At 23.5% G+C, this 27,188-nt stretch overlaps 5 protein-coding genes across 8 annotated transcripts in view; 3 read left to right on the plus strand and 2 right to left on the minus strand.

Annotated features, from left to right (window-relative positions):
• Positions 1-331: 331 nt before the first annotated feature.
• Positions 332-3,229, minus strand: LOC129614121 (pre-mRNA-splicing factor syf1 homolog). Its single transcript, XM_055528518.1, has 3 exons — positions 3,101-3,229; positions 2,350-3,047; positions 332-2,284 (listed from the first exon to the last, which is right to left on the minus strand). The coding sequence occupies exons 1-3, from the start codon at positions 3,119-3,121 to the stop codon at positions 409-411; spliced, it is 2,595 nt and encodes an 864-aa protein (XP_055384493.1). The 5' UTR covers positions 3,122-3,229; the 3' UTR covers positions 332-408.
• A 371-nt stretch (positions 3,230-3,600) lies between these two features.
• Positions 3,601-4,189, plus strand: LOC129614136 (protein anon-73B1). The gene is made up of 3 exons (XM_055528537.1): positions 3,601-3,809; positions 3,876-3,935; positions 3,994-4,189. Exons 1-3 carry the CDS (start codon positions 3,699-3,701, stop codon positions 4,072-4,074), a joined length of 252 nt encoding a protein of 83 aa, XP_055384512.1. The 5' UTR covers positions 3,601-3,698; the 3' UTR covers positions 4,075-4,189.
• Positions 4,168-4,743, minus strand: LOC129614135 (NADH dehydrogenase [ubiquinone] 1 beta subcomplex subunit 7). Its single transcript, XM_055528536.1, has one exon. It carries the CDS (start codon positions 4,634-4,636, stop codon positions 4,268-4,270), a length of 369 nt encoding a protein of 122 aa, XP_055384511.1. The 5' UTR covers positions 4,637-4,743; the 3' UTR covers positions 4,168-4,267.
• A 393-nt stretch (positions 4,744-5,136) lies between these two features.
• LOC129614124 (mannose-1-phosphate guanyltransferase alpha-A) lies at positions 5,137-7,279 on the plus strand. 3 transcript variants are annotated; one of them, XM_055528521.1, is made up of 7 exons: positions 5,137-5,273; positions 5,329-5,527; positions 5,595-6,148; positions 6,203-6,232; positions 6,424-6,560; positions 6,629-6,749; positions 6,814-7,279. In XM_055528521.1, the coding sequence occupies exons 1-7, from the start codon at positions 5,234-5,236 to the stop codon at positions 7,056-7,058; spliced, it is 1,326 nt and encodes a 441-aa protein (XP_055384496.1). In that variant the 5' UTR covers positions 5,137-5,233; the 3' UTR covers positions 7,059-7,279. The 3 variants fall into 3 exon arrangements, with proteins under 3 accessions (XP_055384496.1, XP_055384497.1, XP_055384498.1); XM_055528522.1 differs by having other exon boundaries at positions 6,209-6,232; XM_055528523.1 differs by lacking the exon at positions 6,203-6,232.
• An 18,092-nt stretch (positions 7,280-25,371) lies between these two features.
• The window catches only part of LOC129614113 (RNA-binding protein fusilli), a 124,635-nt gene continuing 122,818 nt past the window's right edge, over positions 25,372-27,188 (plus strand). For both annotated transcript variants that reach the window (XM_055528506.1, XM_055528507.1), the window contains exon 1: positions 25,372-25,568. The gene's annotated coding sequence lies outside the window, so the exon portion shown is untranslated. The remainder of the gene's footprint in view (positions 25,569-27,188) is intronic.

Raw genomic sequence — 27,188 nt, forward strand, 5'->3', positions numbered from 1 at the left:
GTCAGGAGGTACATAGGTATTAATATTTTACAATGTTTATGCAAAAAGTTTCTTAACCCGCAAGAAATTTTTTTTTTTTTATTTAATTAACCAATGTGAATTTTGTTTTCCGGAATAAATAATAATTATTGTGCTATAAAACTTTTAAATACACTTAACGCTATAAGCTTTTAAAAAGAATAAGAAAAGTTGAATTGATTAACAATGTTCATAAAATTCAAAAAAATTTGTTCTAAATTAATGATTCTCAATTTTTAAACAAATATGCAATACTATTCGTGAATCGAAAAAATTAATTTAAAACTAAAGTACAAAAAATCAAACAAAACAATTTTCAGTTCTTTTTAATTTTTATTGTACATATATTTCACTTTTTAAAAAAATACTAAAAACATATATGGAACTATATTATTCATCTTCATCACTGTCAATTTTCTTAAGACTACCAAAAACTTTTGCGGGAATTTGTTGTTTTTCTATTCCAACTTTTCCAATAACTTCAACATTTTCTTCACCATTTTCAACAACTTCCATTTCTTCTTCGTCATTTTCATCTTCATCTTCATCACTGTCTCCAATATCAATTTCATCCGGATTAATTACTTTATCTTTTTCACCAGTTCCAGTAGTTTCCCCTCGTACAAACAAAATATTACTTGGTGCAGGTTTGCTTATAGATTGAGAGGATTCTGTTGGTTTATGTTTTGCCATTTCTGCTGCTTTAGCTTCCAATAATCGCATTCCATCTTGTGCACCAGGCGCCAAATCTGCTACAGTTCCAAGAGAAGTATTAACCATTTGAGCTGCCATCATATTTACTTGTGTATTATACGTAGCTTGTACACTACGTTTAATTCTTAACATTTCACGCATGGTATCCTCATTACCGTTACGTACCTCAAATTCTTTCCATGTCTGCCAGAATTCTGCTGTTATTCGTGGATCACACATTTGACTGCAATGGGCATATATAGCTCTAGCCCTATCAACTTCTCCTAATTTAATTTCCATTTCAGCAAAACGAACACACATTTCCCTAGCATTTTCTTCAGGCAGAGCCTCAATGGCTTTTTCATAAATTTGTCGTGTTTTAGGCAAGCCATAAAGTTCGGCCGCTTTTTTAATATAAATATTATACATACTGAACATTTCTTCAATTTGAACAGCTGTTGTTGATCGTTCATAAACCGCCATCGCATGTCTAGCCAAACCATGTTCTTCCTCTAATTTTGCATAGAGAAGGTAAAATGATTTTGCAAATTCTGGAGGACAATTTTCCAAACATTGTTCAAATAAATCTCTTGCCCTTTCTAATTTTGATCCACCATATCTTTTTAAAAATTTTGTCAAGTAAATGTTCCATATATCATACACGTTTGGCCATTTAAATAGTGCAATCCCTTTCTCATACGCTCTAAATGCTTCCTCAAAATAATTATGCTCTTCTAAAAACAACCCATAATTAATAATAATTTGTGGAGTACAAATTTTTAAGTCGATAATTCTATCATAAACTGCTTTGCAAGTTTTAAAAGTTCCGAAGCTTTCTTCTAAATCAGCATACATGGACCAAACTTTCAAACTTTTGTATAATCTCATTTGAACCGTTTCTGAATCATCATGATACGCTACTTTTCGTTTAGGCATTACAGTGGCTTTCTGCATTAATTTCAGTGCTTGCTCATAATTTTCTTGCCTTATTTCCATTTCAGCCCATTCACACCATACTGAAGCTAATTCATCAACTTTGACATATCCTACTTCCGTTGCTCTTTCAAAAACTAATTCAGCATCCTCTAGTTGATCATTATTCTCATAAAATTTAGCGAATTCAACCCATAGAGTATGCAGCTTTCCAACAGCTAATTTAGGCTGAACTGTTTGAACAGCTTCAGTGAAAGTATCAATTATTTCATTTGGTTTTCCTTCATATAATTTTACTCGCTTGTGCCATTCGTGAACATTATGTGGATTTTGTCTTAATAGCACGCTATTTAAGAGCAACAGTCGTCTTTCCATTAAATATTCAAATCGAGCTAACCGTAATTCAATATCTGCATCATCTTCTTCTGTTGCATCCGGATCATTTCCTACATCTTCCATTTTTTTATTTAGAGATAATTCTTCAAATTGAGCGTAAGCATCAAAAACCTGGGTGAAATCTCGTACTGTATTTACAGTTTCTATTGCTTCTTCGTATATATCTCTCGCTCTATCAAATAAACCACTTCGTATATAATAATCAGCCAAAGAGTTCCATAAATGCCCAATTTGATCAGTGTAGCTAAAAATTGAAAATAATTTACCAATTCTCTTTTTTGAATAGGTAAAAATAGTAATAATACTTACCGCCTAAGACCATCTCTTATAATTGCATCGACGTTAAGTGAATGAACTTTGTCAGGATTTTTAGAGATCAATTCACATAATTCATTCCATAATTGATGATTCGATTTACCATATTTCGATACGAAATTCTGATCATCTATAATATTGGCCAATCTTTGGGCTGCTTCGTCTAGCCTATCAATACTTATCAAAAATTCTATAAAATCCTCTGCGTCTTCTGGACAAAGTTTTAAATATCTTCTATAAACAACAACGGCAGTTTCTGGAATATCAAATTTTTTTATAAAATCTAAATAAAGGGGCCATATTCGATTATGCTGTGTAATGGGAAGTGATCTCAAAACTCTATCAAATAATTTTCGGGTTCTTGTAATTTTACATTGGAGCGTCATAAATTGGCAATAATCCATCCATATTCTTGGCATTTTATTCATGAAAACTAAGGATCGCTCGAAACAATTATTCACATCTTCATATGCTGGATCCGTAATAAATTTACCGCGTACTTGATGCCTTCGAGCCCGTAAGTACATATTCCAAATTTTATATGATCCTGGTAATTCCTTAAGTGCCCTTTCATACACCATATTGAGACTTTTATAAGATCCACTTGATTTGTATTCTATATAGCGAAGCCAATGTTTAACAGAATATGCATTACGAAGAATTTCTTCTTCATATGGAATATCTCCCTCCAGCTATAATTAAAAAGTTTTAACTAAATAGTTTTTAGAATATTAAAACTTCTCACCAATTCAATTCCGGTATTCATTTTATAAAAATAATTTTTGCACGTATTTTTTGATATTTATTGATAATATTTAATTGTGTATTTTGTTTAATATATGCTATACAAAAATTTGTAAACAAAACCACGAAAACGTTCTATTTGACATTACATTTGTGACTTCAAGAAAGGTGCTGCCAGTTAAAATAAAATTATTCCATATAAACGTTTATATATATATGTCATATACGTAAAATAATGAAATATATCAACATATGTTTGATTATTTGGTTTCATTAGCCAATTGTCTGAATAAAAATAATTTTATAACAATTATATTAGATAACTTGAAATTGTTTTTATAACAAATTTTATTTTAATTTCAGAATCTCAAATACATTATTTTTTGCTTTTGTTAAATGTTAATATGACATGTAAACGCAGTGTAAATGAAATCAATAGTGCAACGGCAGCTCTGTCATTACATACGATGTGACATACCAAAAGTAAATATTTATCAAATTTGACGTATGCCAATTATGTTTGGTTAGAAATAAAATTGAATTGATTGTAAAAAACCAGAAAATTTTAAATCTGTAAATAAACTGCAAATAATATATTAATGGATATTGAAAAAACTCATTTAGAAAAAACTTTAGAAAGTTTCGAGCAAGAGGATTTATTTAGTTTAATTTTAAGATATTGTTTATTTGTGGGAGCCCTCTTCCAAATGGTAAAATCAAATAATATTTCCTGTATATATAACAATGTATAAAACAAAACATTAAATCTCTGCCAGGTATGCATTGGAGCGTGTATATTTTTAAAAGATCCTAACGGTGAAGCTATGGCTCCTGAGGTAAATGAAAATCTAAATTTAAAAAAGGTTAAATATAAAACTAATGTGGTCTTTATAGTTTCGTAGACGCGAATCAGAAGATTTATCGAACAAAAGGCATCACAAGCAAAGAAGGACTGAAAAGAAGAAACGTCGTTAAATATGTTTAAAATTGTTAAATTCCATCTACTACACTCATTCCAAACTTCATTTTAATATAAATTATAAGGACATAAGGTTTTTAGCAATAAAATTTGATTTAGTTTTACCATGAACCAATGTTTATTTTCAATTCATTGTACAATTTAAAAATTTTCTACATAAATGAATGGAAATATTGCTAACCGTTACTCCTATTCATCACCTTTGCCCGACTTTTCTCTATCTGCTTTTCTTTGCAATAACCTACGTTCTCGTTCATATTCTTTCATACGTAAAACGTAATCTTCATATTCACAATTAAGGTATTCGTGTCGTTCATGATGACATTTAAATAAAAATGGAAATACATCTGCTCGGCAGGCACGATATTTTAATAATTTATGTGCACAATAATCACGATCGGCTAATGGTAGTTTTGCAGATTGCATTTCTGCTTCTGTTGCAACCATTACACGTTCTTTTCTTCCATTTGGGAACCCATATAGTGGATCAAATGAAGGTTCTTTCAACGGGTGTGGTGTAACATCTGGTTTTGCATACAACGCAAAAGCGTTACCCATTTTGTGTTATTTTATTTATTTTAATATTAGCCAAATAATTTTTTATTTTAAAAATATTCTAAATTTTTTTAACTGGCATATTATTAGGTAACCAAATGTCTTCTTAGCACAGCTGACAGATTAATAAATGACATAAGGAATGTTTCATTATATTAACTTTCAAACTAATGAGACGACATCTGCGATTTTATTTCAAACATTTTTTTGGTGTTAAAAATTTTATGTCTTATTGTGTAATTCTTTTCAATTAATTTAGACCGAGAGAGGACCCTATAAAGCATTAAATATAACTATATTACAGCTAAAATGTTATATTTTGATTCTTATATCTATACCAACAAATTTTCTGTAGCAAAACCGGAAAATTGTGGTTATTTTTGAAAATCCCTGAAATAAATTGGTCACTCCTCGTAAATAATAAAAAATTTATTGTTTGATATGGTAACACTAATGTCAGATAACAGCTGAAAATTTTAGATAAATAATGGTATTTGTGTAAGTATAAGAACATCAACACAATATTTACAATACGTGTCGCTATATTAAATATCCTATAATTTAATTTAAAATTGTTACTTAACATTTAATTCATGTAAAATGCTTAAAGCAGTTATTCTTGTTGGTGGGCCACAAAAAGGTATAAAAACTTTCTTTGTCGGTTGTTTCTAAACCTCATATTTGCTTAATTGCAGGAACCCGGTTTCGTCCTCTTTCATTAGATAGCCCAAAACCATTATTTCCAGTGGCTGGTCGTCCTATTATTCAACACCATATTGAAGCATGTATGCAAGTAAAAGATTTAAAAGAAATTCTTATAATTGGTTTTTATCCAATAAATCAAATGGAACAATTTATCAATGAAATGCAGAATTTGCACAATATTAACATTAGGTTTTTTATATAGCCCTGATTAACTACGTGGAAAAAAAATTCAATTTTCTTATTTGTACTCTTTAAGATATCTGCAAGAATTTACACCTTTGGGAACGGCAGGTGGAATGTATCATTTTAGGGATCAAATTAGGACCGGGAATCCAAAGGCTTTTTTTGTTCTCAATGGAGATGTTTGTGCAGATTTTCCTTTGCAATCATTATATGATTTTCATACGACTCGATCAAATGCAATGATATCAATCATGAGCACTGAAGCAACGAGGCAACAGTCAGTGAACTATGGGTGCTTAGTTTTTGCAAGAGATACTGGTTTAGTTTCGCACTACGTTGAAAAACCAAGTTCATATATATCATCCTTCATCAATTGTGGAGTTTACGTTTGTTCCCTAGATGTCTTTTCAACAATAGCAACAATTTTTAATTCAAGGGAATATGATTTTTTTAGCAATGAAGTCAATAATGGTTGTAATGGAAAAGATCAAGGTCATATACTTTGGGAGCAAGAAATTTTAACGCCTTTAGCAGGAACTGGAAAATTATTCACACTGCCAGTTACAACGTGGTGGTCTCAGTTAAAAACGGCAGGTGCAGCTATATATGCAAATCGTCATTACTTAGGTAAATAATATAAAAGTATTACATTAAGTTATCATTTTCTTTCAAAAATTTAAGTTACAGCATTTATTAGTGAACGGAATTCGCGTAAGTGTGAACAATTCTTTTATTATTTAATATTTAATTATATATGTATGTATGTAGGTATCTAGCATTTGCAACATGAATATTTTAAATTAGGTAGAAGCTGTGCAAATATTAAGCTAGAGTTCCACTATATTATATACACATATATGTATATGTATTTAATTAAAACGTTTTTCAATTTTTCATTTTAGAACTTTATCGCAAAACACATCCAGAGCGATTATCAAAAACTGGAATTAAAACAGAACTTTCTGACGAATCATTGGTGTGCAACGTTATACAAGACGTACATATACATCCTACAGCATCTGTTCACCCAACTGCCACCGTAACGAAACATCACTATTTCCATTATTTATTCATATTCTGTACATAATATATTATTCTATATTATAGTTGGGTCCCAATGTTTCGATTGGAGCAGGTGTAACAATTGGTCCAGGTGTTAGAATAAAAGAAACGATTGTGTTAGATAATGCAGTTATTCAAGACCATACATTGGTGCTACATAGTATAGGTTACTTTAAATTTTTTTTTTAAATAATATAACTTGTATTTATTAATGAAACTTTATCATTTAGTTGGTCGTGGTTCAATAATTGGATGTTGGGCGCGTGTTGAAGGAACTCCAAGTGATCCTGATCCAAATAAACCATTTGCAAAAATGGAAAATCCACCGTTATTTAATAAGGAAGGAAAACTCAATCCTTCAATTACTGTCCTAGGCGGATTTGTCAATGTACCATCAGAAAAAATTTTGTTAAATTCAATTGTCTTGCCACATAAAGAATTAAGTAGAAATTTCAAAAATGAAATTATTTTATAAATTTATGTACATACATATTCCAAAGATGAAATTTGTTGTTTTAATTTTAAAATTTCTTTTTAAATATTTGCCATATTATTAGTATTCTGTAAAAAAATTTTTTTTATTAAATGGAAAACTTAATTTTAATTTTGGATTTAGTAATAATGTATTGCTATCATGTTTTTTTTTATAATTGGATTTCGAAAAAATATTAAGAATAAAAGGAATTCTCTTGATTTTTTTTTGCAGTTTTCCTATTTTTAAAAAAATATTAAATGAAAAGTATGAGTTAATGATATATGTACCTACATTCATATTAAATTAAATTCATATAAAACATACAAATACTTATATGTATATTCTTGATATAATTAAAGGTTAATTATACGTAATTATAAAATTTACACCTATTTTCACATCATCTAAAAAATTTCAAAGAATTGTTGGCTAGCTAGATTTTACTCCGTTTAGGTAATTATTAGTCTTTAGTATTTTATAAAAATTTATTAGTTTGATCCAAATATGATCCAATAACGTTATGTAGAATACACAACATATTTTTGTGTTGTAATTATAAAATATTAAAAAATTTACACAATATGTAAATTACATTTATGAACTATTTAGCTGTATAACAGAATTATGTACATGTGTATGTATATAGCAGTTATATAATGTAGTTTTGAATGTAGGTTTGGAATTTTTTTTGTCTCTTCCATGAATCAGGTTTTGATTTTTTAAGTTGAGTAAAATCGTGTTTCGAGTAAATTTTTATTTAAGGAAGATTTGGCATGTTTTTTTATTTTATTATTTCGGAAAGCATACCATTATTAAAATTTCAAAATAAAAATAGTTCTTAATTAATTTTTAAAGAATCTTTAATTTAAAAAAAATTTTCTTTTAAAAGAATAGAATTATTTGAAAAAAAAATAAGAGTTTGTTTGGAGAAAGAAGAGTTTTAAAATACCTAAGATTTAAGCCAATAAATTTTCAATAGACTGAATAGCTTTTGCCAAATATTTACAAATATTTCAGAAATCAAGTAGACATTTCTGTCTTCTGTAAAGGAGTCTATTTGTGAAATTATTAATTTTAATTTTATATTTGTTTAATTTATAATTGCACTTTGTGCCTAAAGATACTAAAACAAAATGCTATTCGTTTCAACAACAAAAATTCAATTCAGTTATTAAATATTTATTAAATAATTAATATATAGTAAAAAAAATTATTTTATATTTAATTGTTAGAATTGCAGAAATCAGAACTTCATTACAGCTTTAAAAATTTTTCCAATAAATTTATTTAACGAGAAAAATTTATAAGATTTTATTTTATTAATTGTATTATCACTATAGATCAGTTGAATATTATAGAAAAAATAATTTTTTAAATAAATTTTTCATTAATTAAATATGTATGAACATATAAGATATTCTTTCAATAAATTCCTCTAATTCTAATTGCTATATTATTTTATATTTTTGAACAGTAATAATTATGCACCTGTTGTATTAAAATAAATTTATAGTGATTTTAATCTGATATTAAATTCGATGATTGTACAACCCATATAAACAACTTTCAAATATCATACTTTTTTATATCTAAGTACATACATATTATATGTATATATATATGCAATCTCTTATAATCTTATACTTAATTATAAAAGCACAATATTTATGTAAATAGATTTTTTGAAAAAAAAAAAAAAATGAACATTTATTATTGGTGGTTAGACAAGTTTATTAATTTTATTTTTCTTTTTCTTTTTAATTAACCAACCACATTTCCTAACATAGTACACATACATTTAGTTACTTTAGGATAAATAAAAATTAAGTTTTCCCCCACTCAACTGTATTCCCATAAAATATTGAAAATAAACATAAAATGTTGATTAAAACAGGTAACAAAACTTTTGCTTATTTTACTGTTGTGATTAACAAAAAAAATTGCATTAGAAATTTTCTTCTATAATTATTAATTTTTCATATAAATACCGTGTAAAAGACCCTTATTCAAGAAAAAAAAAGAATATGTTTTCAGTATGCAAATCAAGATTTTAAATTTAATAGTTAAGATAATTCCAAGGCTATGTTGCGAGGCGGCTACTTTCTTAACTAAAAAAAATATGTCCATTATATTAAAGTAGACGATGGGTTCAACTAATTGCTTTAAAATTCCCCTTTTTCTAAGGTGGAGTTAAAAAACTTTTGTTTTTATTAAAATTTTATCGCCATATTGCATTCCTTAATTTACAATAAAATTCATGTAGATTATTACAAAAAATTGCTGATTAAGCTATATAACATTTTAAATAACCATGATTCTAAACTAATTACGTTTCATTTGTAGGCTTTAATTGTATAATTATTATTTCCAATTGGACGTTTACTATTGAATACTCTCTCTCATGAAATATTTTGTTATTTTTAATAGGTTTAGAGATTATGAAAATTATTGGAATTTTTCTAATAAAAAATTAATCCTTATTAAAAAAATTAGTAAACCGTCAATTTGTAATAGGTTCCTTTTAATTATTCTTCTATACAATCTTCAATATTATTGTTCGATAATTGAAGACAATCAATCAGCCCTATCATGAATTTCGTTCATAGTACTGAAATTCGGAAAATTTCGACTACAAAAATATAAATTATAAATTATAAAAACTCTGCTCCGAATATTCGTAATCGATTTTTGGAAATACTACTTTCGTAGTAAAAATTATCACCAAAAATCTAGGAAAGAAATAATCACACTTAACAAGCAATTTAAAGAGAATGGTTGTATTAAATTTTCAAGTTTAGAATTTTTTGGTTTGAATTTGAGTTACTCTAACATAGCTACCATGAAAGGAAATGATATAATATTGCCAAAACACTTTTCAAAAATATTCCAAAACTAAAAAAATTATATTTTAAAAAATATTGGTTGTGAAAGGAATTTATGCTCATTCAAAAGTCTACGTCTTAGTTATGTTCACAATTCGTAGGATTCTACGAGTGGAATTCTTGATAATTATAAGTATAATTAATTTACTTGAAATATTTTAGGTTTTCTAAACATTCTAAAATATTTTAATCGGTCAAATTATTTAAAAAAGAATATAAAAAAACCCATTAAATAAAGTGGAGTATTTATTAAATATTGGCGAGTTGAAGCACCAAAATGATTTCGATTATTTATTTCCAAAAAGGTTAATAACAGCGCCAGTACATAATCCTAAAAGGAAGCTCCAAGATGCAATAAGACTAAAAATGTATACAGAATTGTAATAAGAATTTCAGTCTTTAAAAAATTTTTTTCTATTATAATTAAAATAAAAGTTTATTTTAAAATTTTATATCTGACCATGTTTTTATAATATAAGGACTCTTACATTTTTAAGTGACAAAATGTTCAAGACATTGTCTTGAGGAACCTATATTTGGAAAAGTAAACTTAATTACTATGCTTCAGGCCAATAAAATATAAAAACGTTTGTCCGCCATTATTTTACAAAAATGCCAAGAAAGAATTTGTGCACTCTGATGTAAAAAATTGGGTTGTAAATTTTAACTATATTTTAGCGTCTACATTTTAGCCTATACAACACCATTTTTTTTTTGGAAAGAATCATTTCTACTATGGCCTAAATGGAGAATAAACCAATATACAAAATTTTCGCTAACTAAGATATACGATTAACGACTAATAATTCGTTCTTCTAGAAGATTTCTAAAATCGTACGAACATATGGGTTTTAAGTTTTCCAGAAAATTTAAATGGTGTTGAAAATTTAAATTCCATCATTAACTCAACCGATTTATAATACTAATTTTAATCTATTGGAATCAATTGTGAATTACAATTAATATAATGATCTTAAATTGAAAATTTTTATAAAATAATTTTATAATTGCATAAAATATAACTAAGTTTCATCATATATTTTTAATGAATTTTCCGAAACAAAAAATCCTGTATTGAAAGAAAAATAATTCTATTTTTTCTCAATTTATCATTATATTTTACCAATACCAAGGATTAAAGAGTACTGAATAAAGCGCTAAATGACTCTATATAATTAGAAGTTTCAATTGCTAGTAATAGTAATCATAAAAAATCTTTGTCTACATAATTGTAATCTACCTAAATATTATTCTTTGTGGAATTTTGTACATTAAATTATGTAACAATTTAAAGTATTGCCTATATTAAGGGGTAAGATTTTTAAAATTTACATGAAAGGGGATAATTAAAATTTACATGAAATTTATTTATACTCGTAGGATCCTGATTAAGGACAAATTATCGTAGGAATTAGAATTTATGCACTGTTTATTAAAAGTTGTGCCGTATAAACATATTATTTGAATAGTTTTAAATTTTGGGTCATAAAATTGAGCTCCTAAAATTAATTCGAAAAAATGGCAATATAAATGGTAATTGCAGCAATATAATTTGAATTTGAATTTTATTGACTGTAGTAATCAAATTTTCAGAATAGAAAATCTTTCATTTATATAGCCATATTTCATCATTTAAAAATTCGAATTCCAAAAGAAGGGTAGATGCAAGTTGGCATCTAAAGAATTAAAAAATAAATGCTCATTTCTCATTTTATGTGCATAGAGTTAAAAATCATGTTAACAATATTAAATTAATTAGGGTATATTTTATAATTTCAAAATGTAATTGTAATTAATAATGTAACAATGGAGATTTTTTTGTAAAACATCACATCTCAAATCTCACAAGCAAACCAGCTATATAAAAATTAAAACTTCATTACAATGAACAAATGCAATAAAATCACCTTATTTCATAGATTATAAGATTCATAGAATACAATTAATTTAGGTAGATTTATTAACAAATTTATTAACTATAATGAAATCAAATTAAGTAATTTTATTAATTTCAAATTACATATATATAATATTTTATTATTAATAAATTTAATGAACACTTTATGTCATATGCAATTAATATTGCATTAAAACAAAAGATTAGAACAAAGAATAAAAAAAATAAAGTGTGAATATTAAATTAAATTAAAATTTTTTTTTTTATTTAAATTAATTTTAATAAAATGGCGAATATTTGCTATGTCATTGTTGCAGGTGTTTCATAATATTATAAAAATGGGGTGTTTCTAATTTTAATACATACACAAAACATATATATTCAAATAAATTACAAAACATTCATGTATATCGTATATATATATATATACTCAATTATATTATGTAAATTTCTATAATATATTAAATTTAATTTAAATTATAGTTCAATATTATAATAGTATTAGTATATAAAATAATTATTGTAAAACCAAAAAGCTTATCGTTTACTTTATGTGTATGTAAGAGTATACCATTATTGTATAGTTGTTTATATAAATTTTTATAAAATTCTATTAAATATTTTATAGCTTGTGTATACATATATGTATATATATATATATATAATTTCATATATTCAATTCTTAATTTACTTTTCTGATCTTTTAATTACCTTAACACTTTGAATGCAAATTAATTTTTTTTTTCAGAATTTATTTTGAATAACAATATTCTAGCAGCCTTACTTGTATAAGTGTAGTGCAGAAGTAATTAAGAATAATTAGTTGAAAAAAAAATTTTATTATTAAAAATTTTTAAAATTAAGATTTTTACTTATCTTACCTTGAGAATAATACCGCAACATCTCTAAATTTTCAGTTTTGAGTAAATTGAAATCAAAATTACCTTATTTTTATATAGAAAATTAAAGATCAAAACATTTTGTTTTATACTGATATTATTTTTAAAGTTATTTAAAATAAAGAAAATAACATGAAATATTGTGGGGTTTAGAAAAGAATATTAACTATTTTAATAAATGTAAGACTTCAATATTTTGAATTATTGCGGGTTAAATTTCAATTTCTTTTCATAAAATTGGTATATATCGAAATGTTGCTCGAAACTGATTTGAGAACACAGTTTATTATTTCAATATGTCGTTATGGTATTAAATAAAAATATTGAATTTAAAGCACACTCTAAGAAAAGGCCGAAAACTGAACTCAGAAAATTTTAAATAAAATCGGTAATTTTTAATATATTGTTATGGAATTTGGGGCAAAATATAGAGAGAAGTATTTTGTGCTTTCAACTACATGTCTAGTTAAAAAATTAATAATTTTGAGATGTTGCGGTATTATTCTCAAGGTGCGTTTTATCTATTTCTATTTGTATATATCTATAACAAATGATTTTTAAGGTTGATTTTGAGATAATTTTTCCATAGATAATTTTTCAATTACCTCGAGGTCATCAAGGTTTTTTCCTTTTTAATTTTTTCTTGTTCTATAGATCAAAATTAAAATTTACCTTGTAAAAATATTAAATTAGAATTAATAACTTTATTATAGAAAAACATTAAAATAGTGTTTATTAAAATTAAAGAATGTATTTATATAGAAAACAGGAAATGTGAAAAATTAAAATAAAGGATTTCCAGTTAAGAAAAAAAAAAAAATGTTTTTTTTTTTTTTTATATGATGAATTCAACTAAATCGTTGATTGCATCGGATTTCTTTATTAATTCAGTTTTAAATATTGATATTAATTGAATTAATGCAATTTTTTGGTTAGTTTTATCATTTTATTAATAAATTATAGAGACAGAACCGGCAGAGATAAAAGCTGAATTTAAAATAATTAAAATGCAATTATCGATATCATTCGGATGGTTTTGTTGTTTTGTTTTAAATATGTTTCCAAAAGTGTTCTAATTCCACTTTCAATTTTTTATGATTTGTAAGTGATTTCATTTAATAAATTAGAATTGGTGAATAAAAATAAATTGGTGAAAATAGATTTAATTCAACAAAAATTAACAAATATTTTATACAACATAAAGCGCTTAGCATCACTCTCAACTCATATGATCCTTTCATAGAACAATTACATTCCTTCGTTTTATAGATTTTAGGGGGCAGAATTTATGAGATCAAAAATATTTTTTAATTTAATTTTGATTATAAATTGAAAATTTTTAATTTAATTTTTTTCGAATTAAATTTAAGTTTTAATCAAATTTCAATACTGTCAATCTGTTCTGCAGTTGCATGAAGAAATTTCCATTAAGATAAATTAGTAGTGTAATAGGCACATTCTTATTGATTCCGCAACTATAATGTTGTATTAGTAAAATTCATAATTTAATTCTATTTCTTATTCTCATTAATAAGAGTGTTAGAATATTTTGAGAAAAGAATCATCAACAAAAACAACATTATTCGATTCTATCACACCTGTGTATATTAATAATGTGAATAATAATAACCAAAGGTAAAATAAAAAGTAAACAAAAAAACTTGAATAATGTCCGGGGGTTAAAATTAAAACAAAAATTCAATTAGGAATTTTTCTTTTTTTTTTTATTTTCTTTTCTTTTTATGAATTGATGGTCAAGTTATAAAATTGTCCTTCCCTTTTAAATAATAATAATGTTAATTGAGTTTTACTAGCATGACAGTTTTTAATTTACTTTATTATTTCATTAAAATTGAGAATAATTGCCGTAAAGATGAATTTTTTGTATGACGTTCTCTCGAAAACAACGGGGAATTAATTTTAAATATTAAAATTAAAAAAAAAACATATTTTTATTCTCATTTCAATATAAGACTGTCAAATATGCAGAAAAAAATTAAAAATTAAAAAAAATTCCATCATTTCAGTTATACGATATGCTCTTTCTGAGAAAATAAAATAAATTCTCAATATTATAGAGTTACTATACCGTTCTTTCATAATTATTTTTAATTTATATCTGTTGTAGTGCTGTTTTAAAACAGGTTGAGTTCGTGTTTAAAATTCTAAGTTGAAATTGCAGTTGCAACCTTTTTTTATTACAATGATGTACTGCACCAAAGTCATCTAGTTTAGTTTGAAGTTTTGTGAATATTCTGCCGTAGATTTGCAGGAAAAAAAATTAACTTTTTATTTTAATTTTACCAAAGTGTTATTTACAACATGATCTCAAAATCATACTCTTTTATCTCAAATATACTTTTCTTTAAAAGACTCTTTTTTAATTCCAAAGTAAATCTGGATAGAAGAGACAAATGACTTAAATGTAATAATAAAATGCGCATTTGAAATTAATAAATTACCTTATTCATATATACATTAAAGACTGTACAATAAGTCTAAGGACCGGACAGCTACTATAAAATTATAGGCTCTCTTTGAAGTTGTATTCTATAAAAAAAAAAGAAAAAAAAACTCTTTAATTGAAATTATATAATGTTGAAAAATAATTGACAAATCATATTAAAAATTCAATATGTTAAAATAAAGGTGTCATCTAAAGTATTCTATATAGTCTCATTCATGTAGGTATACCATTTATACGATTTATTCGAATCACAAATTCAAGATCATGTCAAAAGTGTTGGAACTTTTTATAATAATTTAAAATCAGGGAAAAACATAACACTTAAGATTATATTGATTTTTTATTATAATTATATTGAATTTAATAAATTTTAGATAGCTATAGCATCTTTAATATTGAAAAATATTGTTGTTTACTCAATTATACTACAAATTGCTAATAAATATATTAAAAAAATTTTTTATCTATAATAAATGATAACATTTTTTTTTTTCAGGCTATAGATATTATAATTATTATTACATATATGTATTAATTGCATTATATTACACTTTGACGCCTAAGAATCTTTGTATATAAAAATACTTGTATTTAATATATGAACATTATATTGTTATCCTACATTACATATGTATGTGTGTTTATATATTATAAATATTTATAATATATAAATTTGAATTATATTAAGCGTATAAGGGCAATTATGTTAATAATTTTTATATAAAAAAAATACACAAGAAAAAAAAAACATAAGGCAACTAAATGTACTATCATGTCACCAAACCATTAATCAAATGAAAATACTTTTATGTGTACACAGAGAAAAACAAAATAATAAAATTAATTCATTTTATAAAGGAAGAAAAAATGACAGATTTTTTGAAAGATCAGACCGGATCGTACATTGATTGTTACCGGTTGAATTTTTCTTTTCTTCTATGATCTTATTGCATTAAAATTCATTTAAACTTCATTATTAATTATTTTTCATAGGAAGTAAGAAACTTTTTCTTTGTTATTTCTTTTTATTTTTCATTAAGAAAACAAGAATTAATTCATTAAGAAGTAAAACATTGTAGAAAAGTTTTATAGAAATGTATATATATATATATATACATCTTTTTGAAAACCGTGAGAAAATGTAAATTTTCATTGAAGAAAAAAAAATAAAACAGAAGTTAAAAAGGATATTGTCTTACATTTTAAACGATTATACATTGAAAAACACTTTGATATTGTCTTGAGTTACAAATGTTTGTGTTCATTAAAATTATTTATAAATAATAAATAAATTATAACAGAAGAAAAAATTAATATAAATAAATTGAAATCAAAAGTAATTTAAAATAAATGAAAGAAAGTTTTCCACTTAAGTCTTTTGAATTTTTTATTCAAATTTTCAGTTCAATATTGCCAGTACTTAACATGTCTATCATGCCCATCTTTGATAACAGAAACTCTAATAACATATAAAATTGTATACGAATATATAGTAAAATGGATATTATTCAGATACACTCATTGGAAGGGGTCTAAGAAAATGTAAAGGATAAACATGAAGAAGAATAGGTAAGTTTTATTTGTATACACTTTTAATTTTCATTCAAAATTCTTTAAAATTTAATATAATGTTGAAAACTAAAAAGTGCTAAGTGCATTTATTGAGAATATCAGTTATCCATATGAATTAAGTAAGAAAAATATAAAATCTTCTAGAATTGCTTAGCTTTACAATTTTACGTTTCTTTTTCAAAATTAAATTTAGTCAAAACACAGTTTTCAGGCTTTTTGGCTTCGGCTTCTTAACCGTCAATAAACGCCATCCATCACGTTGCAAAAAGTAAATTTTACGGTAAAGGCAACTATTAATAGTCTTTTTTCTTACTAACAAAGATCTACACTCTGGAGTATGCCAATTACCCCACCATACGGACATCATATATTAAAATTTATGAATTAGTTTTAAACATTCTTATATCCTTTATTTGTAAGAAGTTGATTTTATTTCTTAATTTTCTTGAATTTAAAAAAATATTTCTTAAAATTATTTATTATCGGAACTTTTTATCCAAAGTTCAACTATTAATTATGAAAACGTAACAATATTTTTAATAATTTTTCTTCAAATTTTAAGAGTATATCTATAATAATTTAGTTCAGTCATAATCATTCAATCTCATATTAATTTACAACGAACTCATAATAAAATATTAATCTATATTACAGTTTGCATATATATATATATATATGCATATATATATATTTTATTGGCGCTATAATTGACACATTTTCTATGAATCATTTTAAAAATTTTATATGCTTACTTATACATACAATTGACATAAAGAAGGATTCCGGTTGAAGTAGAAAATCATGTGAAAACTATTAATAAAAAATAATACAAAATAAATGCAAGAATAAATTTTCCCAATTACTAATACACTCTACATTGGAAATGATGAAGAAGAGGGAAAAATAATTAAAAAGAAATTTCAATTAAAGAAAAAAATACGAGACGAGTAAGTTTTATAAATTTTATGCTACTTTTTAAAGATTTTTTTTAAAAGATTGTTCTTAACTAGTGAACGAATATAGCTAATAATAAAGTGAGTTTATCAATAACAATAGATATGTACAATAGGTGGTGATATGATGGACAGGCAATTAATTTATAAAGGTTAAAATAAATAAAATTTAAACAAATGAAAGGGAACAAAAATAAAGGAAACGTTTATAGAAAATCTTAGTGGTTCTATAAATAATTTATAAAAATCTTGTCTTGTATAAGAATGAAAAATAATTCGGAATTCGCTTCCCAGTATATTATAAAATAAAATAGAACTGTTCTAGATTTGAAAAGGTAACAATCAGCTTATGCATATGCTGTTAAAATTTTATTACTCTACGCGATCCCCCATTCATTAAAGTTATAAAATTTTTATCGAATTTCGTTAATTTGTACATAATGCAAGCATAAATTATATTAATTTTTTTTTCTCATTTATTTGCTCACTTGCAAATCTAATTAAAAACTTGTATCTGAAACATAAGCAAAAAAATAAAACGAATGACGATTAAAAAAAAAACAGGAAGTGTTAAATGTCATTTTCGACTTATTACGATCAGTTTCCCAGGCAAATTCATATTTGAAATAGGCAAATCTAGCATACTTAAGTGCATTGTAATTTAATTGTAAAAAGAGAGAGATATAAATCATTTTTACACTTTAATTTTGTGTAATATTATTTCGCCTACATGTAATTATTTATTATATATACATTAACTTATCATTAAAAAAAAAAAAAAAAAATAATTTTTTAATTTAATGCTTTAAATGAAAATTTTTTATAATAATATTTTATTATTTTGCAAAAACAAAATACTTTATACAACTCTATAGTAAATTATACTTTAAATAATATTATTGTTAATTTATCATTAATTATACTTCAATTTAAATTACTATAGATGTACAAATTATATAATAATAAAGTATTAAATTTTAATTTAATTAATTAAAAATTTTGAATTAAAGAGAATATCATTTTTTTTAATATATCTTTGGTATAATTAAATATCATAAAATTTCAGAAAATTTTACTAAATTTGAAAAATCTCACAATAATTTTAAATTTGATTAAAAATATAATTTATATATGTATATAAATTTGTATTAATGTAGTTAAGTACAATATTGATTAGCGTAATGGGTACAACTATTGACACTCTGAAAAATCCATACAGTTATTGGCACCCAGATTGCAATTGCGCTTTTCAAATATTTAAAATTAATAATCTCTAAAATTAATTATGGATTCTAATTATCTGACATTTTCTTCATTCTTTATTAATTATATAATAAATTTTAATTAACTAGTAGGCTTTTAATTTTAAAAAAATAAAAAAGGAATATTACAGAATTTATTTTAGGTAAAAAAAATATTCAAAATCGTAAGAACTTCAATATGTAAATTTAGTAAATTTTAAGGTTCGTGCGAATGAACGTTTAATTTTATGTTTATATATAATCAAAATGAACAAAAAAAATTATTTAACGGTTATAAAATGAGGGTGTCAATAATTGGTTGAATTTTTGGTGAATTTCTATTATTGACATGGGGTGTCAATATATGCATACTATGAAGGTACAATTATTGACACCAGTTAAAAATTGAACATTTTGAAAATTTTTTAAAAGAAATAACTCGGCAAGGAGAAGAGCTATAAAAAAAAACTTTATTTTAGTAAAATAAAAGAATTATAATAATTGTTAAAATTGGAAATGCACACGATATTTCCGAGCATATGTATGTATATGAGTACATACGCGTACACATTAGTTTTTTAAGTCTTTCTAAAGTTTTACAATTACGTAATAAAGTTTTGTAAGAATTCATATAAGAATTGTTTTTAATGCATATAGCCCTGATATAATAAATATGTAGTATGTAAACTTCCTTGACGACATTTAATCTAAAATTGGTAATAACATGTAGCAGCTGCTGGATCAAGACGTTTAAAATACACTTTTTCTTTTCTATATTGAAACTTGTGAAGCCTGGGATTAAACGCTACACGTGTAAAAGGGTCATATCAAATAAAACTAGTAGCAAATAAAACTAATATTGCATACCTTCTGCTACCTACTTGTCTCAGTTGTATAAAATGGCTAAAAACGTACAAATTAGTTTTCAAATATGATTATTTTTTATTTTCTCATAAAAATATGGTAATAATTGTACATTTAAACCACGTCATTAGCTATACCATTGAGCCATGTTAATAGTTGTACCAGGGTGTCAATAATTCTACCTTTTGGTATGACTACAAACAAATTTAATTTTTAATATTATTATTTAATATTTGATAAATTTTAGTATATGATTATGAAAGAGAAATATTGAACATTTTATAAATGCTGAAATTTTTCAAAAATTTTGTATAGAAAATTTTTATGAGAAATACCACATAAAACTGTCAATAAATGTACCCGGTACGCTATACAAATTTGAAAAATTAGAATAGTAGATCAATGGAATCAGATTTTGTAATTGTTTTTCTTTTTGTTGAAAATTATTATTAATTTATTACATTGCTAATCATTAAATTATGAATACAATTCAAATAAGTTCAAAATATTTTAATTTTCGTGCCAAAGGAAATTCAATTATATATTAAAATAAGAAAAAAAAAATAATTTTTGAATACTATATCGATTTTTTCATAATTAATTATTATTAATACAAAAAAAAAAGTAAATTTTTTAAAATTACATTATAGCTGCTTTCCCTTTTATAACATACATATGTAAGTCAAAAATTAGCAATACTGGAATTTACATATTTTGACAAGCTAATCAATAGAATGACAATAATTATTTTATCGTAAAAATTTTTATTATATAAACACAAATCATTTGTATGAATTGATTTGTGTTTATGGAAAGAATTTTTGTTGCGCCAATAAATTGCTTCGAATATTTTTTTTCAAATATTTGGATTAGAAAAAATATTTTCAAATTCAAATTTTAATAATTATTCTAAAATTCTTAATAAATTATTTTAAGTAAAATTCTTAATATAATAAATCAACCGCCGGCCTCCCCTAAATGCTAACGCGTAAAATAAACATCTGTCAAAATAACTTTTGACTTAAATATATGCATATGTTTATACACGTACACATATATATGGTTTAAAGTAATTAAATATAATTATATATTATAATTTTCATAAAATACAATTAGTATAAATTATTTGTTTTATATAAAATTAAAAAAAAAAATAAATTAAATTAGTTTACGTAATTTATTTTTAAAATTATTGTGGAAACAACATTCAAATACCCTTTGATATAAAAATACGGTTCGATTGGCAGGAAAACTTTTCTATTTACTAAATATAGACCTTAAACCTAAATTCAATAATTTGTCGAAATTGAGTCTAAAAGAACATTTTAAATAGAAATTATTTAACCCTTTGAATCTTCACAAAAGGTTCTGAACGCGCTTGCGTCGAAATAGTAAATATATTGTTGAACATATTGTAGCTTAATTGACCAATTGATTAATAAAGAATTAATAACAGGTTGAACATGTGTATGTTGCGTGAAAATATTTTTAAATCAAACTTTTTCTGATTCGTTTGACGTTTAATTCATGCACTGCAAGATTAAGATTTTGTATGGAGACAAATAATGCAATGAGCAACAATATCAATATTTTCACCATTTTTCTTCCTTCTCCAAGTGTTATGAGCGTAATATCAATTTTGTTTTAAACTACTTATTGCAAAAATTTCTTTTTGTTTATAAATATTTTTTGTTTTTTTACTATACTCATTTCAAATTAACAATAAACACGTTTATATTAATATCTCTTTTTTTTTTTTAAAGAGATTTTTAACTAATATACATTATAAACTTTACCACCTTTATTCATTTAGAAAATACCTGTTTCAATTTACTTACCATTTTTTTACTTGTTTTATTTTGTTTCTATATTTTATTGTTATTTTATTAGAATTTCAAGCACGCAATATTGATGCGCATACGTAAGTGAAGTATTTTTTATTTGTTTTTCACCTTTTTCTATACTCGTAATACATGTTTAGGAGAGTATTTTCGAATACCTTTGATTTCGAAGATGAGTTTTAAATATTTGCTCTTTTTATCTCTGTTAATGTTAATGTATATAAAAAAAAAAGGAAATTTTACAATTTTTAATTGTAGTTATAACTGTTATTACCTATACATAATATTGTCATGTTTTACTAGTTTTTTTTTTTGTAAATTTTTGTATGTATTTGAAATCTTTAAATGTGTTGCCTTCTTTGACAGTATATGCAAATGAAGAGTGAGTAAAGAGGAAATATTAAGTGAAATAAATATGTATGTTCCCTACATATTTATTTAGAATGATTTTACATTTTTATCTTTCAAAATTGTGAAAGGTTTTGACAGGTGGTTGATTACTCTATTATAAATTATTACCAAAATGATTTTGTGTAAATATACATATTTAATTTATTTATTTAAAAGGTATATTTTAGAATTTTTTTTTTTAAGGGGAAATAAACAAGAAAGGGAATTTAATAATATTAATTGTCGTTTGGTGAAAATTATGATGTAAAACGGATTTTTTTGTAATATTATATGAAATTGTAATGTGGCAACTCTGGTGGAAATTTTTGAAAGCAATTTAGAATTCTTGATTTTGAAGTACGGTATAATTTCATAAAATATCATAAAATATTAGAAGTATTTCTAAAATTATGAGAAAGGTTTTATAATTTGATTTTTGTAAATATTATGAACAGTAGAGAAAATTTGTAAATAATTTTATAAAAATTTTTGGAAACTCAGAATGAAAAAAATTTTTTACTCTTATTTTTTATTAAATTATTTATTCTCGCCAATATTTAAAATTATAACTCCACATTTTGTTCTTTAAAATAAATTTATGTTTCTACGTTTGAATACGACCAAGCAAGTTGTTATTTTCAACTCCTATTTCTTCGCTCAATTTGACAGATTATATGGCAAAAGAAATTGTTATAAAAACATGAATATATAGATATATTGTATAATGAAATAATAAATTTTTTTAATTAATTTTAAATTTTTGTACAATTTCCTTCGGTCATATTTAATTTTCTCAATTCTAATTGACAATTTTATAATTATAAAATTAACTATCAATATAATATTAATATTAAAGTCTTAAACTTAAATCGATTTTTTTTTAAATATCCTATTACAAACAAAATTTTTTTTATTATAAATCATCAATAAATTGTTCAAAATAAAATTTCCTTTTAATAAAAAAAAATTTCTCCTGTATCATATGTTATTGATCTATATACGTAAGCATATTATATTTGATATCTTTGCGGTTAAATAAATCTCAGAATTTCCTCTTAACATGTGTATAATTGCAGATATTTTAAACCTTTTTTATTACCGCTCCGTTATAGAAAAATAAAATTTTTAACTATCCATTTTTGTTAGATTTATAATAATTTATAATAAACAAAAAGTTTATAAATAAAAACACATTATCATATATAAAAGAAAAAGCTTAAATTATAATATTTTGTCAAATTGTTATATGCATAAAACATTAAACTCCCTATAGCACAACCTTTGTCTCAGAAAAATGTATAATAGACGAGTTCTTTGTTAGTGTTTTTTTTTTTGCATTCAAGAGCAGTTTTGAGTAATTTGTGTAGAATGTAGTTTTAAAATCTGTTATACAAAAGTAAAAATTAATTCATATACATAACATTCTTTTTTTATAAGGAAAAAAATATAAAGTCAACTCCCGGGATAAATCTCTGAACAGTCTCTTTGTAAAGACCGTTTTAAATTTGAATTTTTGCTCCCTCAGACTTTTACATGTTAAGATTATTTTATATTACAACTATTTTAGGGAACATGTCATAGCATAACATTTATCACTTTACTGATCACTGCTCACAATATTTTGAGATTACGGGGTTTTTGACTATTTTTCAGTTTGTCACAAAATTAATCTTATATATTTTTTTTGCATAAAATTATTTAGACAAAATAAAATTAATTGTACATATATCGTTAATATATATAATTTAATAAATTATTTTTTTTTTGCGACTCATTAAAATTTGACGGCCCGCCGTCTGAATGTCTTTATCCAAATCATATTCTGTAGGTATATAACAAAAATTAATTTAATATCATTATAAAAACTCAGCACAGACGTTAATATACCAATACTATGTAGGTATATATATATTTATAGTTATATTTATGAATCGAATATAGTTATATTTATGAAATTTTCGAAATTAAAAATTCTCATATTTTATGCGTTTATAGACACGGCTCAAATATATATATATATATATTCTTTTTATAAATACGGAGAAATTTCCTTCAATATATTCAATACATACATATATAAAATAAAATTAAAATGAACATTCTAATACATCATTAGTAAATCAAAGCCATATAATTTTATTCGAAATACACACAACATTATTACTTATATCGAATACAAATTTATTTGTCAGATATTAGAGAACACACCTGAATTCACCTTTTATTTTATTTATTGTTATTATATTTTCTTACTTTACTTTACTCAGCACTTTTTTCACATTTTAAATTTCATACATATTCGTTTTTTGTTATATTTTATTACACTATTAAAAGCAAAAAAAAAACAAAAAAAGTGAAAAACAAAAATAAAAATGGTTGACTTGTTGCTTTTATATATGTAGTATTTTTCGCATATATACACATACATTCATACTTGCATAAAATGAACAATATTCTGTACAATTTTTATAGCTATTTTTTTGTTTTCTTTTCCATTTTATAATCATGTTCTTTTTTTTCTTCTGCGTTCCTTCAATATGGGTTGTTGATACGGTTCGACTGAGATCATTTTACATGGTGTGTGCGGCTTTTATTTTTGTATTAGTGTACTCTCTATATGGCAATATATGTATGTATGTATATCTTTATAAAAAGCTTTATATTGCGATAAAAAAAAATACAGGTAAATTCAGGTATTTCGATTTTGTTTTTTTTTTTTTCAATTTTTGTTGTTTTCGACTTAATTATACACAAGTAAACATGTTTCTGTGTATATGTTTAATATTTAATGAGCCTACTAAATTGTATATACTTATAGAATAAATTGAAAATTCATTTTATTTCTCTTCTCCAAATAATATAATAAAAAAATTTTTTCAGAGATATATTATTATTTTGTTAAAAATATACAACCAGTCTCAATTTATATGTGTATACAAAATATTATTGTAATAATTGTAAATTGAATGAATGTATTTGAGAAATTTAAAAAAAAAAAAGGAAATTTATAATAAAATATTGTATTTAATTTTATTTAACTAAAAGTGAAAAAAAAAAAACAGCATATTGAATATCTGAATATCAAATGGATATATGGAACGTATAACTTAGCTACAATATAGAATATATATGGAATATATAAAGTATAAAATATCTTATTTATTCGGAGTATAATACAAATATGTATATATACACGGTTTAATAGTTATAAATTTGTGAGCAAGCGAGTATTAATAAAATTTTTAATAAAAAATTTTTTTAATTCAGTCATCGTCTAACTACCTTTCCGATCAATAATACACACGGATCACAAAAGTCTTATTACACCTGAGAAAGAAAATAATAAATATATATACAAATTTATATATATATATAGAGAAATATATATTAAAAAAATAATAAAAATTTTATTCTTCAATTCAGTTTTTTTTTTGTTTTTCAAAATTATTTTAATTTAAAATAATAATTAATTTTTTTTCTGTGTTTAGTACTTTACTTTTCTTTGTAATTTAATTTGTTTTCTTGTGTATAAATGTAAAAAAAAAAATTCTTATTTCGAATTTTTGTGTTTTATTGTTTTCTTTTTTTCTTTTACGGATATTATACTATAAAACGTGTTATAAAGGTTATACTTGTATACTTTACTTACATACCTCTATATAAAATGTACTGATTTTTATGACTTCTGTATGTAAAAAATAAAATGAAATTTATGTGTTTTTAAAATATATATAAAATATAATTTGTTTTAATGAATAACTTTATAATATTATTAATAATTTTTATATAATTTTTAATTTAAAATTTGATTTTTTGAAAAATATTTGCATATTATATTGAAAATTTAAAACAAAATATTGAAAATAAAAATTAAGTGTATATTTTTAATTCAAGAGATTAATTAAACATTATTCGTTGTATGTATAAATTATAAATACATAAATATACATACATACATGTATAATAAACATCAGGTATATTCTTACATTTTTATAACCTGCAAAATTTAATTGTAAATTTTTAAAAAATATTTATTATTTTCCAAAAAAAAAGTTACAAAAACAAAATAATTAATTAAATAACATTTAATTAAAAATTAATAATTTAAGAAATTTAACAAGAATTTTTAAAATAAAATTAAGTGATTTTTTAAAAATAAAAAATATATTTTATGAGAAAAGAAAATTTTTACAAACTTACATAAATTGTATGTATACATGAATATAAAAAATAAAAGAAGAGAAATAAGAAAAAATTAAATGCGTGAGTGTTTTTTAAGTGTACATACATACTATATATACATATATATACAGACATATTATATGCGTATAAATGCCATGTAATTGTATATAAAAATTAGTTGTTTAATAATTTATTATATTAAAACTTATATACATATATTTTATTTGAGGTTAGGTTTAACAAGAAACAAATTTTGTTTTACTAAGCCTTTTATCTGTATAACTTGCAAATCAACATTAAACTCGACATTTTCTTTTTTTTTTATTATTATTATACATAAGAAATAAAACAAGAATTTAAATGGCTATTAAAATTATTAAGTGAAAATTTACTTGAATATATTTTTATTTTTATTATATACCAAAACAAAATTTTGAGAGGAAATTCTTTCATATTTTTGAGAGCATAATGCAGGTACTTTAATTTATATATATATATATATATGTTGATACATTAAACATAAATCAAAATTTCATCAATTAAAAATTAAAGTAAAAATATTTTTAAATATTCTTTTGATATTCTTTATTTTTTATTAAATTTCTTATATACTTTTTTATTTAAATATTATTTGATTTTACATGATCCTATATTAAAAAATTTCCAACTGGACAATTTTATATACATTATGTATATGTATGTAGGTATTTAAAAACATACTGAACAAAAAATAATAAAAGCAACAGGAATACAATAAAAATAAAATGAGAATAGAGAGAGTTGATCGTGTCAACTTTGTGATATCCGTATGAATAAATGGTTGTCTAAACATAAACAATCTCTTATAATAATATGTGTAGTGCTATTTTATACATATATGTTAGTTATCATGTAAATCCGTATAAATTTGTTTGTTCAAAATTTCAGCTTTAATAGTTTCTG

Source organism: Condylostylus longicornis, unplaced genomic scaffold, assembly GCF_029603195.1.
Source record: "Condylostylus longicornis isolate FDR11 unplaced genomic scaffold, ASM2960319v2 ptg000101l, whole genome shotgun sequence".
Classification (NCBI taxonomy): domain Eukaryota; kingdom Metazoa; phylum Arthropoda; class Insecta; order Diptera; family Dolichopodidae; genus Condylostylus; species Condylostylus longicornis.

What these genes read in the sequence shown, in the direction of transcription:
- LOC129614121 (XM_055528518.1), bottom strand. Translation starts at nt 3,121, where the DNA reads ATGAATACCGGAATTGAATTG. An exon ending in TGAATACCGGAATTGAATTG is followed by an intron (nt 3,048 to 3,100) that starts GTGAGAAGTTTT and finishes TTTTAATTATAG; the next exon opens with CTGGAGGGAGATATTCCATA. An exon ending in ATAAGAGATGGTCTTAGGCG is followed by an intron (nt 2,285 to 2,349) that starts GTAAGTATTATT and finishes TTCAATTTTTAG; the next exon opens with CTACACTGATCAAATTGGGC.
- LOC129614136 (XM_055528537.1), top strand. Translation starts at nt 3,699, where the DNA reads ATGGATATTGAAAAAACTCATTTAGAAAAAACTTTAGAAAGTTTCGAG. An exon ending in TGGGAGCCCTCTTCCAAATG is followed by an intron (nt 3,810 to 3,875) that starts GTAAAATCAAAT and finishes AATCTCTGCCAG; the next exon opens with GTATGCATTGGAGCGTGTAT. An exon ending in GTGAAGCTATGGCTCCTGAG is followed by an intron (nt 3,936 to 3,993) that starts GTAAATGAAAAT and finishes TGGTCTTTATAG; the next exon opens with TTTCGTAGACGCGAATCAGA.
- LOC129614135 (XM_055528536.1), bottom strand. Translation starts at nt 4,636, where the DNA reads ATGGGTAACGCTTTTGCGTTGTATGCAAAACCAGATGTTACACCACAC.
- LOC129614124 (XM_055528521.1), top strand. Translation starts at nt 5,234, where the DNA reads ATGCTTAAAGCAGTTATTCTTGTTGGTGGGCCACAAAAAG. An exon ending in TGCAAATCGTCATTACTTAG is followed by an intron (nt 6,149 to 6,202) that starts GTAAATAATATA and finishes CAAAAATTTAAG; the next exon opens with TTACAGCATTTATTAGTGAA. An exon ending in ATTGGTGCTACATAGTATAG is followed by an intron (nt 6,750 to 6,813) that starts GTTACTTTAAAT and finishes TTTATCATTTAG; the next exon opens with TTGGTCGTGGTTCAATAATT.